This window comes from Nelumbo nucifera, chromosome 2 (genome assembly GCF_055504915.1).
Source record: "Nelumbo nucifera cultivar China Antique chromosome 2, China Antique-T2T, whole genome shotgun sequence".
NCBI classification, from domain to species: domain Eukaryota; kingdom Viridiplantae; phylum Streptophyta; class Magnoliopsida; order Proteales; family Nelumbonaceae; genus Nelumbo; species Nelumbo nucifera.
This window is the reverse complement of record NC_142650.1, coordinates 54,248,420-54,264,817: the sequence shown is the minus strand read 5'-3', so window position 1 is coordinate 54,264,817 and position 16,398 is coordinate 54,248,420. Positions and strand designations below refer to the sequence as shown.

Genomic DNA, 16,398 nt, shown 5'->3' with positions numbered 1-16,398 from the left:
GTTCAAGAGGTGTTGCACTCAATGAAGAAACAAAAAAGACGACATGTATGGGGGTCGCTCCACCTTTCCAAGGTCATCATCCCCCTACCTGTTTATCTTTGGGAGAGCATCAATTTTGCCATTTCTTTAGGCTTAAAATGCATAATTTTTGAAGGTGATGCGAAATCTGTTATTCACACTCTCATTATGAATTGCAGGAAATATCTTCTTCACCTTCGCTTTTATTCCTCAAGTTGCCAATTGTCTTGCCAAGCATGCTCTTTCCTATTTTTCCTTTTGTAATTTGGTCTCTACCTCCTCGCTTCCTGATTCCTAACCTGGAATATGTAAGTGAGTAATTTGTTATTTTGTTGAATGAATTTGCACATTGGAAGTGCATATTGCATAAATAAGTATTTATTAAGATAAATGGTTATCGTAATAAGCACTCAAAAAAGTACTTCTAAATTGGAGTGGTATAGGTATTCTGAAAATTATGTGGCAGGCGTAGACGGGCCAGAAATGAGAAATGTAATAACCACTTTTTTCAAAAAGAAAAAAAAAAAAAGAAATGAGAAATGTAATAAGCACTTTTTTTTTTTCAAAAAAGCGCTTAAAAATAAGTCCAAAGTGTTTTTTTTTTCCTCTTCGAGACGGGCCAGAAATGAGAAATGTAATAAACACTTTGGAGTAAGCAAGCTTTTCGCAAGTTCCGCGCCTCGTTCCCTCTCCCCTCTGCGACAGTTGAAATTGATTGAGAATCAAGTCACCAACCATTGCGCAGTTAAGTAGTACTACTGTGTAGTAGCATTGAATAAAGGTAGCGAAACGAAGAGAGCATCCTCAGATGAGGTTCGATTTCTCTATACCCGAAGTGGATACAGACGACCGGCAAGCCCTTACACCTACAACGACGCCAAAGGAGGAAGTTGAATGGGTGCCGCTTCAGAACCACCGCATCTTCACCACCGGCAGCTCTGGCGTCGCCCGTCTCTCCACATCTCGAACGCCTCCTGCCAACCTCATTGCCTGGGACGGAGCCTCCCGCCTTTACTTCTGGGACTCCGACAAGCAATGCCTCCATCGTCTCTCCATTCGTTTGGGCGATCCGGATCCCACTTCCGTTGTTGCGTCTTCGTCCTCTAAGGTCAGTTCTATCTCCCTAATTATTCAAGGTTTTGTGGTCGGGTTGTAGTGACAAGCTGAGCGCCTTAGGGGAGTCACGTTTGTTGAAGCCTAAGCTTCAGAAAACTCAACCCACCCTTGCCATCGGCATTTATTGCACAAACCCTAATTCCATTTCTTATTTTCTGAATTCAGGAACTGGGTCATGGAATTCTGTTTTGCGTACTGGAGCTTTGTATTAATATTATTTTGTCCCATGGTCATTTCATAACATATCATTTTATATTTTGCATATTTTGTAATGTTTCACCATGTCTATAATTTTTACAATATTTCTGACATTTACGGCATTTTCTTATATTTGTATGACTGGCATTTCCACCGACACTGTCATTTTAAACCTTGGTTCTATCAAAAGAATCAGTTGTTTCATCAGCCTCTAGGTAAACTCAGTTTCTTTTATTTCCCTTTTCTTCATTTAAAAAATAAAATGGAAAACAGTGTGAGAATAGTGTTACAAGTTAACACTGATTGCAAATTAGCTTACTTGACAAGATGGTCAATTCCCCTCGATTCATTAAATGTCAAATTGAATATGTCAGCGAGCAAAGAAAGGTGACTCGTAGAGGAGCCAAGCAATCCAGTGAGCTAAAGAACCATTTTCTATGCCCCGATTAGATTCAGGTTTATGCACCAGTAAGTTTCTTTCTTAGTTCTGGAATAAACAACTTGATTCTAATATTCAAAATGCACCTTATAAATGAAGTCAATGGTTTCACCATATGGATACAGTTATTCGTCTGAATTCATGAATGCTTCTTCACACCAATTACGCTTATCACTTAGATGTATTTTAATTAGTTAATTTCTTTAATAAGTTGTGGGTTATACAGTGCTATATCATGTATCAGTGTTTATTAGATGATTTGGTGTGGTACTTGAGACTTCTTTCAAATCCTAGATACACATTTATGTTGCTCAAGTTTCAGAGCTTAAAGAAAAAATGGAAAAACATGAACTTGTAAAGGATTTGCTTATGAATATTCTGTTTCTTTAGTTTAGTTAATTTCATTTTTATGCATGTTCATTGTTATTTTTTTGATAAATGCTTGTTCATTGTTGCATCATTAATTTTCTATTTGGAGTCAATCCTTTACTGTTGATAACACAAATAATTTGACAGGTTTTGCAACCTGATATTCAATTACACTTTGTGGTCAACAAGATCTCCATAAACGGAAATGGATCAGCATTGCTTCTTGCAGGTTCAGATGGCCTATTCATAATGCATCTTTATGGAAGAACTTCTACAAAAGATAATACCATTATTTGCAGGTACAGGCCTTAAATAAAATTATATATACACTCTAGCCAAGTTAGTAAGGGAGAGTGTGAATGAGGCATCCATGCACACATACATTGAGGTGGAACCAAGTGTGATAGCTATAACTTTGACCTCCAAAATGAATATCACGTCCATGCATGTGGACAAGGTTCCAGACTTAACACTTGAGGGGACTCCTCTTGGCTGAGTTCATGAATGCTATCATAAGGTCTTTGACTATTAGGCTTAAATTTGAGAACAGAATGTAAATTTGCAATATTTGATTAAACTTTCCATTGTCAACTATGTATTGTTTTAATTGTTTAATGTTGTGTTCATGGATTTGTACTTATATGGCTAATTTGTTCCCTTTTCACCACTGATTGCATTATTTCCATAAAGCATATGCTTATATATATTATAAAAATAGGAGTTAAAGTAGGGAAGAAGGGGGCTTGGGGATAGGAAATAAATTGGGACTTTAGCTTTTGTAGGGGATTAAGGGATCATGAATTGATCCCTACTAAATCTGATCAAAGAGTTTGGACACCTCTTCCAAAAGGGACATATACTTGTGCTTCTCTTCTAAAATCCCTCATTGCCAACCCTAACCCCCAGGTGTTCCCTGTTAAAGAAGTTTGGATAAGATCTGTTCCCCCCAAAATTGTTGTCTTTTGCTGGGAAGTTTTTTGTGGGAAAATAAACACTTTGGAAACCTGCATAAGAAGAGACCTTGTCTTTGCCTTTCCCTTACCTAGTGCTTCTAGTGTAAGGCCCAAAATGAGAACTGTTACCATCTATTGATTTCTTGCTCCTTTGCTGCAGCCTTATGGAGTTAGAGCTTTAGTTTATTTGGATGTAGGTGGAACCCGTCATTTTATGCAAGTATGCTGTTTAATCCATCTACTTTTGGGTGGCACATGAGAAGAGGTAAAAGAGCTAAACGTGGACAGATTGATAATTGAGGGGATTCCAAGCTACTAGGGGTGTTCAAATTTGGTTGATAAACCGAAAACCGAAAACCGAAAACCGAACCGAACCGAATTGAACTGAACCGAACCGAACCGAACCGAACCGAACCGAACCGAACCGAACCGAACCGAACCGAACCGAACCAACCCAACCCAACCCAAACCAAACCAAACCAAACTGAATAAGCTAATTCGGTTCGGTTAACTCGACTATTGGTTTGGTTTGGTTTTATTTTCTAAAAAAATTGGTTTTCAGTTTTGGTTTGGTTTGACTGAAATTTTCAACCAAACCGAACTGAAAACCTAATTGTTTGTTAGTCATTAATTGCTCATTAATCATTAATTATTTTTGAAAATGGCCAATTTGCCAATTCCTCATATCTATAAAAAAATCGCCAATTCCTCATTGGCATAGGGCTTTGGGCCTATTTTAGATTTTAATTAATAATAGCTAATTAATTAAAACCATTGGGCTTTGGGGTCATTTTAACTTTTAATTAATAATAGTTAATAGTTAATTAATTGAAACCATTGGGTTTTGGGGCCATTTTAACTTTTCATTGATAATACTTATTAAATGCTTGTCATTTATGTGGAACTAGGGTCTAACCAAACCGAAAACCGAACCAAATTTGGTTAGGGTCAGTTTGGTTCTAAAATATAATTCGGTTCAGTTTTGTTAGAGGAAATGGTAAAACCGAATAGTTGGTTAAGTCCTTGGTTTGAACGAACTGAACTGACCGATTGTGCACCCCTACAAGCTACTAGTTGGGTGGCTAACAGATCCAGCCTCTATTATTTGGAACTATATGGAAGCTGTGAAGAAATTCAAAATGGTGACTACTAATGTGATTGTAGGAACTCAGTGGCAAAGGCAGTTGGCTAATGGCTTAGCAGTCTCTTTAGATAAGCAAGGGGGAGGGGTTTTTAGGGATTCTATGTTTTGGGCTCAATTGCAAGCTGATTGTACCTGAGGCTGCATCTCGCGCTTTCTTTTGGGATGCCTGTCTGTACACTTTCTGTTTAATTTATTTCTTAATAAAAATCTCTTTGCCTATCCAAAAAAAAAGATATGGAAGATTTTGCCCCAATATCGAGACCCAAATAAGTGGGGAACTTCCCCACCAAATAACCCAAGGTAGCTGCACATTCTTCCAAAAGATACTCAGTAATATTTCCAACCCCAATTATCACACATTTATTCAAGTTGATCTTTTTTTTGACTAAGAAAATTCATTAAACAAAAAACAAATACAATCCAGATCCAATAGGTGCCAAAATGGCACCTAACAATACAAAGCAAAAAATAAACTCCGGTCTAGAATACATTAACTGAACCAGAAACTGACAACTGATTACGCATGTCGAATTCTCAATACACTCCAAAAATTCTCCCCCAGATCTGGTCTACTCACTTGATCAAAATCTGGGAGCACCCAAAGCCAATCCACTACTAGCTTTCCCACCATATCCACCAGAGTATCAGAACTTTTAGCTTTTTCTTCAAAGAGCCTTCTATTTCTTTCATTCCACAAGAGGCAACATACACCAAAGGGGATGCAGTTCCAAACTATCCTTGCTTTCCTGCTTCCTTCAAAACTTGGGCAGGAAGAAAATATTTCTGCTGTAGACCTTGGCTGAAACACTCTTTGCCTGAAAAGAGAGGAGTAGAACTTCCAAATGGTTTGTGCAGTCTTACAAGAGAAGAATAAATGGAAGACAGTCTCTTCATCCGAGTAGCACAAAACGCAAACACTTGCTAAGGAGAAACCCCTACATTTTAGGTAGTCAACTGTTAGAAAACTATCCAAGGCCACCAACCAAGCAAAAGCTTCCACTCTAGGCGGAACAGGGTTTCCCCAAATGTAGGACTTGTAGGAAAGAAACTCAGCTTTAGAAATTACAAGTCCTCCCTTTAGAAAGCTGACCCAAACCAAAGGCAAAAATTACAAATGAGCCCAGTGTTTTGAAAACGTAATCATATTGTCAATCATAGAGAAAGTTGAATCAAATCGAATTGTGAATCGTATTGTAAATCGTAGAGAAAGTTGAATCAAATTGAATTGTGAATTGTATCATAAATTGTAAGATTATTTCTATTTTTTACAAACTTGTCAAAAAATTAAATATAGATATATTAAAAGGCTAAATATATATAGGAGAGTGACTTTACTCTATTTTTAATCCATATCTACCATATATGTACTTAAAACAATACAATTCAACACTTATACAATAGAAGCCTAAGATGATATAATCAAGTTGGACTTGAAAATCAAACAAATCTACATACAATGGCTTTTAACCTACATATGATGGAAAATAAACTCAATTTCTTTTCTTAAATAACGCAAATAAATAGTTTTCTAGTAAGGATTTTAAAAAAGTCTCCCTCTGGGAAAACTAAATATAAACAAAAAAAAGTAGATAACTAATTCTTAATTGAGTTTATTTGAATTGTAGTGAATCGTAGAAATCGTATAAATCGTAAGATTTATGAATCAAATCATAGGATTCAAACAAAAATCACATGATTTTTGCAGAAAAGGATTCAGACATAAGATTTGATTTGAAACCCTTGGGATTCATGACTCAAATCATGAATTGTATTGTAAATCATAAGATTTTGACAACATTCTTCTTTGGTCTCTTCAAGGCTAGTTGCATAGATCCTTGTTTGGCAGAGGAGATCTTTTCTAGGTGGCCAAGTGTGAGGGGAAATGCCAAGGCAAGGATTGCTTGGAGCCGCATTCCTTTTGCTGTTTGTTGTGAAGTTTGGAAAGAAAGAAATAGGAGAATCTTTGAAGAGAGTGCTCAATCAAGGGACCATGCCACTCTACTTTGCAATAAAAGTATAATGGACTGGGTTCTTATTCTCCTAGAGTTTGAAGGGGTCACAAAAGAAGATCTTGGTGCTGGATTTTGGAACAATCTTGAGCTGGCTTTAAAGCTTTTATGTTCTTAGCTTTTGTATTTTGTCTTTCTCTTTTGAGTGTCTACTTTGGTTTTTCTTCGTATTTCTGGTGATATCTCAACACCATCAGATGTACTCTCTTTTTCTATCAATAAATTTTCTTAGAAACATTTGCAATTAGCAAATGGGATGGCGGATACCCTCGCAAAACAGGGGGCAAATAGATCTACCTTGTACCAGACATAACTGTAGCTGATTGTATGTGGTTGCAGATTGGGTTAATGCATTTCTGCAACCTATAACTATTGTAAGTGATTGTAACTTTTTCTCTGTTATTAATTAAAAAACAAAATTTTTGCTGATAAAAAAAAATTGCCATTAGCTGTCTTCAGACCTTAGAATGTATGCTTATTTTCTTTTAAAGCAAAGGTATATGAAGAAGAAATCTACTTAGAAGTTTCTGTTAGTTGAATTTGTTATGAAAAAAAATTTGTTTGTCACTAATTAGTTTTATTTTTTTGTCTCGATAATAAGAAAACACTAATGTTTGATTCATATAGCCACTTTATCATCTGACAAGAGAAAACAACAAATAAAAGAAAAATATCTATGGCAGGTTTTAACTTGTCAAGCCTTAAACTCAAGCCTTCAGGTTTTATTGCCTAAATCTATTTACCAATAAATAAGAAGAATTAGCAACTTATCAGGCCCTAAAAGTAAGCCTTGAAATGCAGGTTCATTGCCTAAATCTTGTATTGAACAATAGGGAGAATTGCAATGCTTTTCTGAGCCAAAAAAAAAGAAAAGAAAAACTTAAAGAAAATAACCTTTTTGCATCACAAATATAGGAAAAAGAAAAACAAAAGCAATCCAAATGAAAGTATTATTACCTTTTTTTAGTTAGGTCACTTGAAGGCCTGTACAGAGATGTACAACTACATTGAAAATTTGATACTTTATCAGTGGGAGGGAGTATGTTTTGGAGTACAAGAATATCAGGAGATGTATTTTTGAATGATTGATGGAGTTTAGGGTTTGGGAGATTTTGTTCATTGTTTTCACTGTTGGGAGAGTATAAAGTTATGCTTTTATTAACAATTTTCTTATTCTACGTATATGTACAGTTTCTTTGATTGGTAATATGACAGTGGATTCTTTTCTGTTACTTAGATTATATTGATGCCAAATTTATTGTTTACATATACAGCTTTTAGTTCTGATACATTTTTCTGATAAGTAAAAGCAGTAGTTGACTGATCAAATTCATGATTTTGTATTGTTCTTTGTCATGTTGACCTATTTACAGGACTATTTCAATTGGTTCCAAGATCTATTTTGATAACAACAACTTCATACGTGCATCACAAGTTTCATGGCATCCATATAGTGATACCCATTTGGGAGTTCTTTCTTCTGATTCAGTTTTCAGGTATGGTTTATAATTTTTTTTTTCTTTTCTTATAAGTGTATATTTTATGGTGTTCATGGTTGGGAAGTTCTGGATAGAATTATTAAGGTTAGCTAAAACTTGAATTTATTTATTTTTATATATTTTCAGGAGAACCATTCTACGATTGCTATCATGTACTTAAAAGTTAAATCACCAAAGTTTTTTCTTGTTAAACCAAATATTATATTTTAAATTATCTGTTACTTTATAGAACTCGTTATTTTTGTCTCCATTGTTATTTAGATATTACTGAAGGTACTGAAAATGGTGCAGAGAGCATTTTCATCTCTTTCTTTTCTGTACCTAATAAACTTGAGAGGGACAGAAGTTGTTGAAAATAACATTTTCAGTTGGGGATAAAGAAATTCTTGTTGATGTGTTCATTAGTTTTTATAGTCTAGATTGATCTCAACAGTTGGTTGATTTGTTGGAAGTTAGTTTCACTTTATACCTTACCCCTGTGCTTGCAGCTACCCTGATCTTATAAATTTAAGATTGCTGTGAGATGGTTTGTTGAAACTTTCCAGGAGAAAGGGGGTGAGTGAGGGTATCCATATATTTTTTTTGTGTTCATACCCATACTGACATGTTACAAATGTTTCATAGAGGTAACAGAATGTTCAGAAGAAGAGACCATGTTGGTGTTTATCTCCTCATGCTTGCTTCCTTTGTTTGGCTCATGGGAATGGTGTATACATTTGCTAATCTCCTGTACTTCTGTAGTGAGAATTTGGGAGTGGTTCCTTGAGGTATTTGGTATTAGGTGGATACCTCCTATCATGAGTGGTCTTTTCCAACCCATCTTTGTCAGTCTTCACACAAGAAGAGCAAGAATTATGTGGAGGTGCATGAGAGCAGCCATTCTTTTGACAATTTGGGAGGAAAGACATGCAAGGAATTTTGACAATGAAGCAAGATCTTTTGAATTCATTATTGAACTGATTATAGTAAGGGTAGCTCATTGGGTAAAGAATTTGACATTGTTCGAATTGGAGAATAGTAGCAGCATCTATTCACCCAAACTTTCAGTCTCAGCTCTCTGTACCTTGGTCACCCCAAGACAGCTTTGGCTGCAGCAGAGGTAACCCACAGGACCTGTGGGGGTTGGGGGAGCTTTCAGAGATTCACGGGGCAACATTGTGACATCATATTTAGGTCCCATTGGTAGAGGAAGTTCCATAGAGTCAGAGATAAATATGTTTGTGTTAAGGCCTTAGGGTGGGTAGAAGCTGTAATTTCCAAAACTTCATCATAGGAGACTCCAAGGGTGGGTGGTACAGTGGTTGACAAATCACAAGTTGGTACCCTAGATGCACATGAATACAACTAAAGAGATCAGAATGTTGATGAGAGACAGATTAGTAGATGCATGATGGGTTTATAAATCAGCAAATGAACTTGCTGATATGTTGGAAAAACAAAGGGTTGATAGGAATTATGGGCATGATAGGGCATAGCAATATAACTGTATGAAAATTAGTAATTCCACTCTCAAAAGAACAATTTACTGAATTGTATTCTCTGTCAACCTACAAAAAAGGAACCTGTATCTAAATTCTGGTCTATTTCCATGTTTGATTTGAATTGGCATTTTGGGTTTAGAAGAGGTCTTAGGTATATTGAATGCAACTCCCTAATTATCCTTTTGGCCAAACTTGACTTTTTTTTTTTGACAGCCAAGTTGTTGATAATAGAATTTGGCCTGCCTCTCCACAGATCAGTTTTCTTGTGCATCTTTCTTCAACTCTCTAGTCCAATCAAATAACTTGATGATGAACTTCCTTGTGAAAGAAATTTGGAGTATACCTGTCCTCCTAGGATTCAAGCTTTCTGTTGGGAAGTGGTTCTGGGCAAGATCAATACCTGTGGTATGTTGCATAAAAGAAGGCCTTTTAGGTGCCTTTCTCCTTGTATATGTTTTCTTTGGAAAGCAAGTACTGAAACTATCCCCCATTGTTGAAGTCATTTTTTTTTTTTATTCACATAATTTGTAATAAGTGGGCTAGCTAGTCTACTAGCCAAATCATTAAAATTATAAAAAAGTATCCCGTATGGGAGTTCCCCCTCTTAAGTGGGGAGTCCTCTCTCTTTAAGTGGGGAGTTTCCTCTCTTTAAGTGGGAGGGACAGGAGTCCTTCACCTAGGAGGAGGGGGTAGTTACATAACCACCCCACTCCCTATTTAAGCTCCTTAGGGAGAAGCTAGAAAAAAAGACAGAGAGACTCTTCGGAGAAAAATTTCACAAGAGATTCTTAAGAAAAGCAAAGATAAGGAGAAAAGAAAAGAGAAGTGCTCAAGGGAAGGCAGGGAAGGAAAAATCTCACTAATACAGGTAGAGAAAAGGAAAGCCCTCTCTGTGAATACTTCCTATTTATGTCTTCTGCTATGTATCCTTCTTTCTCTCCCTTTTGTTATTGCTTTTGAGAAAGGAAAAAGAAGGAAATAAACCATTTACAACCAGGTGCCTCTACTTGGTTGATTATGGTCCCTCTTTCAAGACAAAGTTAGGGATTAAACCATCTACAGTCTAATTCTCGAAGACTGATTATGGTTCCCTTCAAATGAAAATGAAGAGTAAGGGGGAATGAACCATCTACAACCAGGTGCCTTTACTTGGTTGATTATGGTCCCTCTTTCAAGACAAAGTTAGGGAGTAAACCATCTACAGTCTAAATCTCAAAGGCTGATTATGGTTCCCTTCAAATGAAAATGAAGAGCGGAGGGATGAAAATCATCTACAATCAAATGTTCAATTTGATTGACTACGGTTCCCTTTTTGTGTGCAAAATTCCAAGGAGTAAGGCTGTCTACAATCAGAATTTCATCTGATTGACTACAACTTATTATGAAGAAAGGAGTGAGAAGGAAATTTTATTTGTATTAAAGAAAAGAGAAATGGAGAAAGGAGGCAGTGGATGAAAGCTTAAGTGACAAATCATTACTACCAATGATATCTAATTTTTCACCATTGGCAGTAATATTATGTCTATGGTGGGTTTCAAAAAAAATTATTTGGGGGTTCAGGGTAAGCTCCTGCCATATGATTAGTTGCCCTGGAATCAATGATTCAAACATGGGACTGAGAGGAATAATAACCAAAAAGCTCACTAGATAAGCCGATACCAGAAAAGGCAAAGGAAATAACAAAGGATACTGGTTGTCGAATTTTTTCTTCATTTATAGATGTAGAAAGTCCCTTAACAGAGGAATCACCCTTGGTAGAGGAAATGCCAATGGTTTGTCCCTCAGTCACCTAATATGCACGTGGTTGGTTCTTCTTTTGAGAACCCTTAGATGGTCTAACTGGACAATCTAGAATGATGTGACCAAGCCCCTTGCACTCATAATACTATGTTTTAGAGAAGTCCTTAGCACTCGACTTCTTACTTCCTTGAACAATAAAAGCAGTGTTAGCCCTAGAATCAATTAATTTTCCATCAATATGTGCAGCAGTTAGGAGTCTAGTATCCTCCCTCAATAGTTCACCCATCACTTAATCCTAATATGGAAGAGTTTATCTACTCAAAATATTAGACCTGATTATCTCATATTTTGGTCTAAGTCTCATAAGAAACTGGTTCACATTTCTCTTCTGAAAGTGTTGCTGAAGATACTTTACACATTCTGTAGAGTCTGAAGGATCTATATGAACAAGTTCATATTCTGCCCACAATTTAAGAAAACCGACATAGTATTCTTGAACCTTCCCCTAACTCCCTAGCAATAAGCAAAAATCTTAGATTCAATCTGATATTGTCTTGACATATTGGATTGATGGTAACTTTCTTCAAGTATGCATACATATCATAGGTAGTTCGCATTCTTTCTCATGAGTGTTGCAATATGAGATACTATTGAACTAAGTATTTAAGAAACTATTTTCCCATTATCCAACATCCATTGTGAATAGGCCTTGGTATCGGTTTTATCCGGTTTAGTATCTTTTCGATTAAAAAAATCCTTCCAAAACTTTTCCTTCAACAACGAAATCAAATGGGGCTTCCACATGCTGTAGTTAGTTCTATCAAACTTCACGGGAATGATATCAACCTTATCAGCCATTCTAGATAATAACCATAGTCCAAAAAAGGAATAGTGCTGCTGGAATTGATGCTAAAAATAAGAGGAACCAGTGATTAACCAGCCAACCTTGATCATAAACAGTCCAAACACAATACCGCAGTAACACTCCACTAAACATAATGGAATTACTCAGCAGAATCTAACAATGGCAGGTTTAGATTGATGACAGTCCATAAGAGAAATGTTCCAGGACTGTTGTTCACAAGTTAGGATCAGAACCCCTCTAAAAACGAACCAAACTTCAGATCAGATCAAATGAACAATGAAAGGTGGCCATGGCGCACTAATTCCAGAATCTTAGGCTGATCAGATCAGCTGATTTGAATAAATAAAAAGAAAACACTAACATGCTGGGTGTATTTTCCAGGAAAACTCTTAACATTTTCGGTTGATCAAAGTAACCTTCAAACAGACTTTAAACATGGCTTGATGATTGTCAAAAAACTTCCCAAACAGTTGTTTAACATCCAAAAAATCAAACTGAATCAATAGCTGGTAGAATCAACCTGCTTTGATACCATGTTATTCTACCAGTTCAAAAGAGAAGAGGCAAAGCACTACTTTGGACTGTTTGGGAGGAAAGAAATGCAAGAATATTTGAAGAAAAGGAAAGAAGCATGGAAGCCTTGGTAGAAATGATAACTTTGAGAGTGGCACATTGGGCAAAGAGCATGAAGCTGTTTTAGTGGTACTGAGTTGGTTTGAAGTTGTGTCGGGTTTGAGAGTAAATTGGACAAAGAGCAGAGTAATTCTGGTTGGAAGGATAGAGGATTTAGAAGCACTAGCAGAAGTACTTGCACTTAGCTCCCAAGGAGCTAAGTGCACTTATATCTGTCTTTGGGAGGTAGTGTGAATTTTTCGATTAACCCTAGCTCAGTTCTAGGTTTGATTTAAGTAAGAAGAAAAGAAGAAGAAGAGAAAGAAGAGAAGAGAAGGAGAAACCGAGAAAGTGTTTGGTCTAAGAAGAAGAAAAGTCACACTCTCTCAGCTGACCCACTTTATATTTATACTCTTTGTATTAGATTACAGAAGACAGATTTGTTCCTCATTAAGTATGAGGCACACAACTTAAACCCAGGCATGATAGACAAGTCAACCCTAATCAGATAGACAAAAGACTACCCTTGTACTATCGATTTTCAAACTCCCCCTCAAGCTAGAGAATATATATCATATAGTCCCAGCTTGTCACATATGTAATCCATTCTTTCCCGACTCAGCCCTTTTGTAAACTGATTTGTCCACTGGTTTCCTGAACTCACATGAACTGTACTTATCACTCCACTGATCACCTTTTCTCTTACAAAGTGGTAGTCAACTTCGATATGCTTTGTTCTCTCGTGAAAGACTGGATTAGAAGAAATGTGGACAACAACTTGATTATCGTAGTACAACCTCATAGGTCTGTCAATTGAGAACCCCATTTCTTGCAAAAGATTTTTCAGCCACACTGGTTCACATGTAGTATGAGTCATGGCCCTGTACTCGGCCTCAACATTGCTTCTTGCCGCCGCTGTTTGTTTCTTGCTCTTCCAAGTTACTAGATTGCCACCAAGGAAGGTACAATACCCTGTAGTGGATCTCCTGTCAAACATAGGTCTGGCCCAGTCAGCATTTGTGTACCCTCTATTCTCAAGAGTTCCTCCACTCTTGTATAACAGCCCACGACCTGGAGCTCCTTTCAAGTACCTAACAATTCTTAGGACCACTTCCCAATGTGGAACTCTGGGATGTTGCATAAACTGACTTACCATGCTTACAACAAATGGTATATCTAGCTGAGTAATAGTCAGGTAGTTCAATTTACCCACCAACCTCTTGTACCTTCTAGGATCATCAAACTTTTCACCTACATCAATACTCAACTTGACATTTGGTTCCATTGGTGTTTCAGCTGGTTTGGCACCCAACAACCTTGTTTCTTCAAGTAAATGAAGGACATACTTTCTTTGACACAAGTTAATGTCATGCCTTGACCTTGCAACTTCTATCGCCAAAAAATATTTCATCTTACCCAGATCTTTTGTGTGGAAGTAGTCTTGTAGAAAGTTTTTCAACATGTCAATCCCATTGCTGTCACTACTAGTTATGACAATATCATCCACATACACCACTAACAAGATTTTCCTAGCTTCTAATTCATGGCTGAACATAGAATGGTCTACCTGGCACTGTCTCATGCCAAAGTCCTTCACTACTTCATTGAATCTGCAAAACCACGCACATGGAGATTGTTTTAGTCCATAAATCACCTTCTTAAGTCTGCAAACTTTACCATCCTCCCCCTGGGCAACAAACCCTAGTGGTTGCTCCATATATACTTCCTCAACAAGATCACCATGTAAGAAGGCATTTTTGATGTCAAGTTGAAAGAGGGGCCAATCATACATTGCTACTAAAGAAATCAACACCTGAACTGAACCAATTTTAGCTACATGAGAAAATGTCTCTGTATAGTCAACACCATATAACTGAGAATAGCCTTTGGCCACTAACCTGGCTTTCAACTGTTCCACACTACCATCTGGAAGATATTTCAATGTGTAGACCCACTTGCATCCAACAACAAGCTTACCAGGAGGAAGAGCGGTAAGTTCCCACGTGTGATTGTGTGCCAGTGCAGGTGATTCCTCTTCCATTGCTTGCCGCCACCCTGGCGAAGTGATGGCTTCTTGGACAGTCTTAGGAGTGGAAACAAATGATAGCAAGGATATAAACTGTCGATGGGAAGCAGAAAGGTGAGCAACATAAACATAATGAGAAATAGGATGAGATGTACAACTATGTTTACCTTTCCGTAATGCAATAGGAAGATCAAGGTTAGAAGGAGGAGGTGCAATTGCAAGATCCGTCGACGAAGGTTGAACTGGAGGAGGGGCTGGTGATCTTCTGTGAGTACACACTTGTGTGATTGGTGGCCTTTCAGTATTAACCTGCATTGGAGAAGACGACGACTGAGATAGAATAGGAATAGTAGGAAAAGGGTCCTTAACTGGAATTGGAAGTGGAAACATAGGGGCAGGAGGAGGAACATCAACACTCGAGAAGAATGGAACAAACTCAAAGAAAGTGACATTAGAACACACAAATGACCAATAAGAGCTACGGTTATAACACTTATACCCTTTTTGGGTTCTAGAGTAGCCAAGAAAGATGCATTTTGTAGCACGTGCATCTAACTTGTCCAGTCTAGGCTCTAAATTCTGAACAAAACAAACACGACCAAAGACTTTGGGAGTAAGAGGAAATGGAGAAAGAGCAGGGAACAAGACTAGGAAAGGAGATTGATTCCAAGGATAGACATGGGCATCTGATTGATGAGAAACCATGACGTAAGGACAACATCACTCCAAAAACACTTTGGAACATTCATATCAAGCATAATAGACCAAGCATTTTCAAGTAAGTGTCGATTCTTCCGTTCAGCCACGCCATTCTGTTGTGGGGTATAAGAACAAGAAGTTTGGTGAATTACAAAGTACTTGAATAATCATTAACAAAAATTACAAAATACTTGTAACCATTGTACGAAACTACTTTATTTGGACGCCAAACATTTGAATGAACTAAAGAGAAATGATTCAAATCACGATTATCAACTCTAGGACTAAAAGAGACTCTATGGTGTTTCCCAAGCTGGCACGACTCACAATCCAATGATGGAAGATGGCTTAAAGACGAGATTAGTAACTTCAGGGCCTTGACCGACGGATGACCAAGTCTGTAGTGCCACTAGAGAGGATTGAAGAGCTACTTTCGGACCACCACCATCAAGGTAATACAATCCACCTGCCTCATGCCGTCCACCTATCTTCATCCACGTCTTGAGATCCTGAAACACACAAGAAGAGGGATAAAAGGTTATAGAACAAATTATTGACTCGGTTAATCTATTAATAGACTTAAGATTAAAAGGGAACTTGGGTACATATAAGACAAAGGATAAAGGTAAGGAGGTAAGATCAACATCACCAACACCACAAATGAGCAGTGTTTTAAAAGCGCAAGGCACAGGGGCCATTTTGTGCCTAGGGCACAAGGCGAGGCGGGTGCCTTTTTGAGGCAAGGCGCACAATTTAAAAAAAAAAAGATAAAAATTCAAAAGAAATGCAAAAAATGCAAAAAATTCAAAAAAAAAAATAAAAAAATTATAAAACTTAATATTAATAAAAATATTAACTTAAGTTTTAAAATAAATGTTTTAAAAACCTATTATCTAAAATAAAATACATAAATATAATATGTAAAGCATATTCAAATGAGAATTTAAAAATGAAATCAAACATATAAAATATTTTCAAGCATATAAAACCCACAAACTCTTTTTTTTCTCAATTGTATCAAGTAGCTAATGTGACATATTACATTCCTAATTCTACGAGCCGCCTTTGTGCCACGCCCCTCAAGAATCTCCTATTTGATAATGTTGTTCATTCATTCATCCTAATAAAATATCTTCTTCAAAGCAATTAAAACTATAAAGTTATTATTTTTTGCGTGAAATCTAAGAATTTAAGACCCTAACATGGACTTGTTTGGGCTGGCCTCAAGGG

The 16,398-nt window shown here is 36.9% G+C and overlaps 1 protein-coding gene across 3 annotated transcripts in view; it reads left to right on the top strand.

Annotated features, from left to right (window-relative positions):
- The first annotated feature begins 622 nt into the window (after positions 1-622).
- The window catches only part of MOS7 (nuclear pore complex protein-like protein), a 31,462-nt gene continuing 15,686 nt past the window's right edge, over positions 623-16,398 (top strand). The window contains exons 1-5 of one of the 3 annotated variants that reach the window (XM_010264545.3): positions 987-1,126; positions 1,300-1,547; positions 1,707-1,800; positions 2,288-2,439; positions 7,620-7,742. In XM_010264545.3, the coding sequence (XP_010262847.1) occupies positions 2,390-2,439; positions 7,620-7,742 (173 nt within the window). In that variant the 5' untranslated portion in view covers positions 987-1,126; positions 1,300-1,547; positions 1,707-1,800; positions 2,288-2,389. Of the gene's footprint in view, positions 1,127-1,299; positions 1,548-1,706; positions 1,801-2,287; positions 2,440-7,619; positions 7,743-16,398 lie in introns of all 3 variants that reach the window. The other 2 variants (XM_088899317.1, XM_010264543.3) reach the window with 2 other exon arrangements.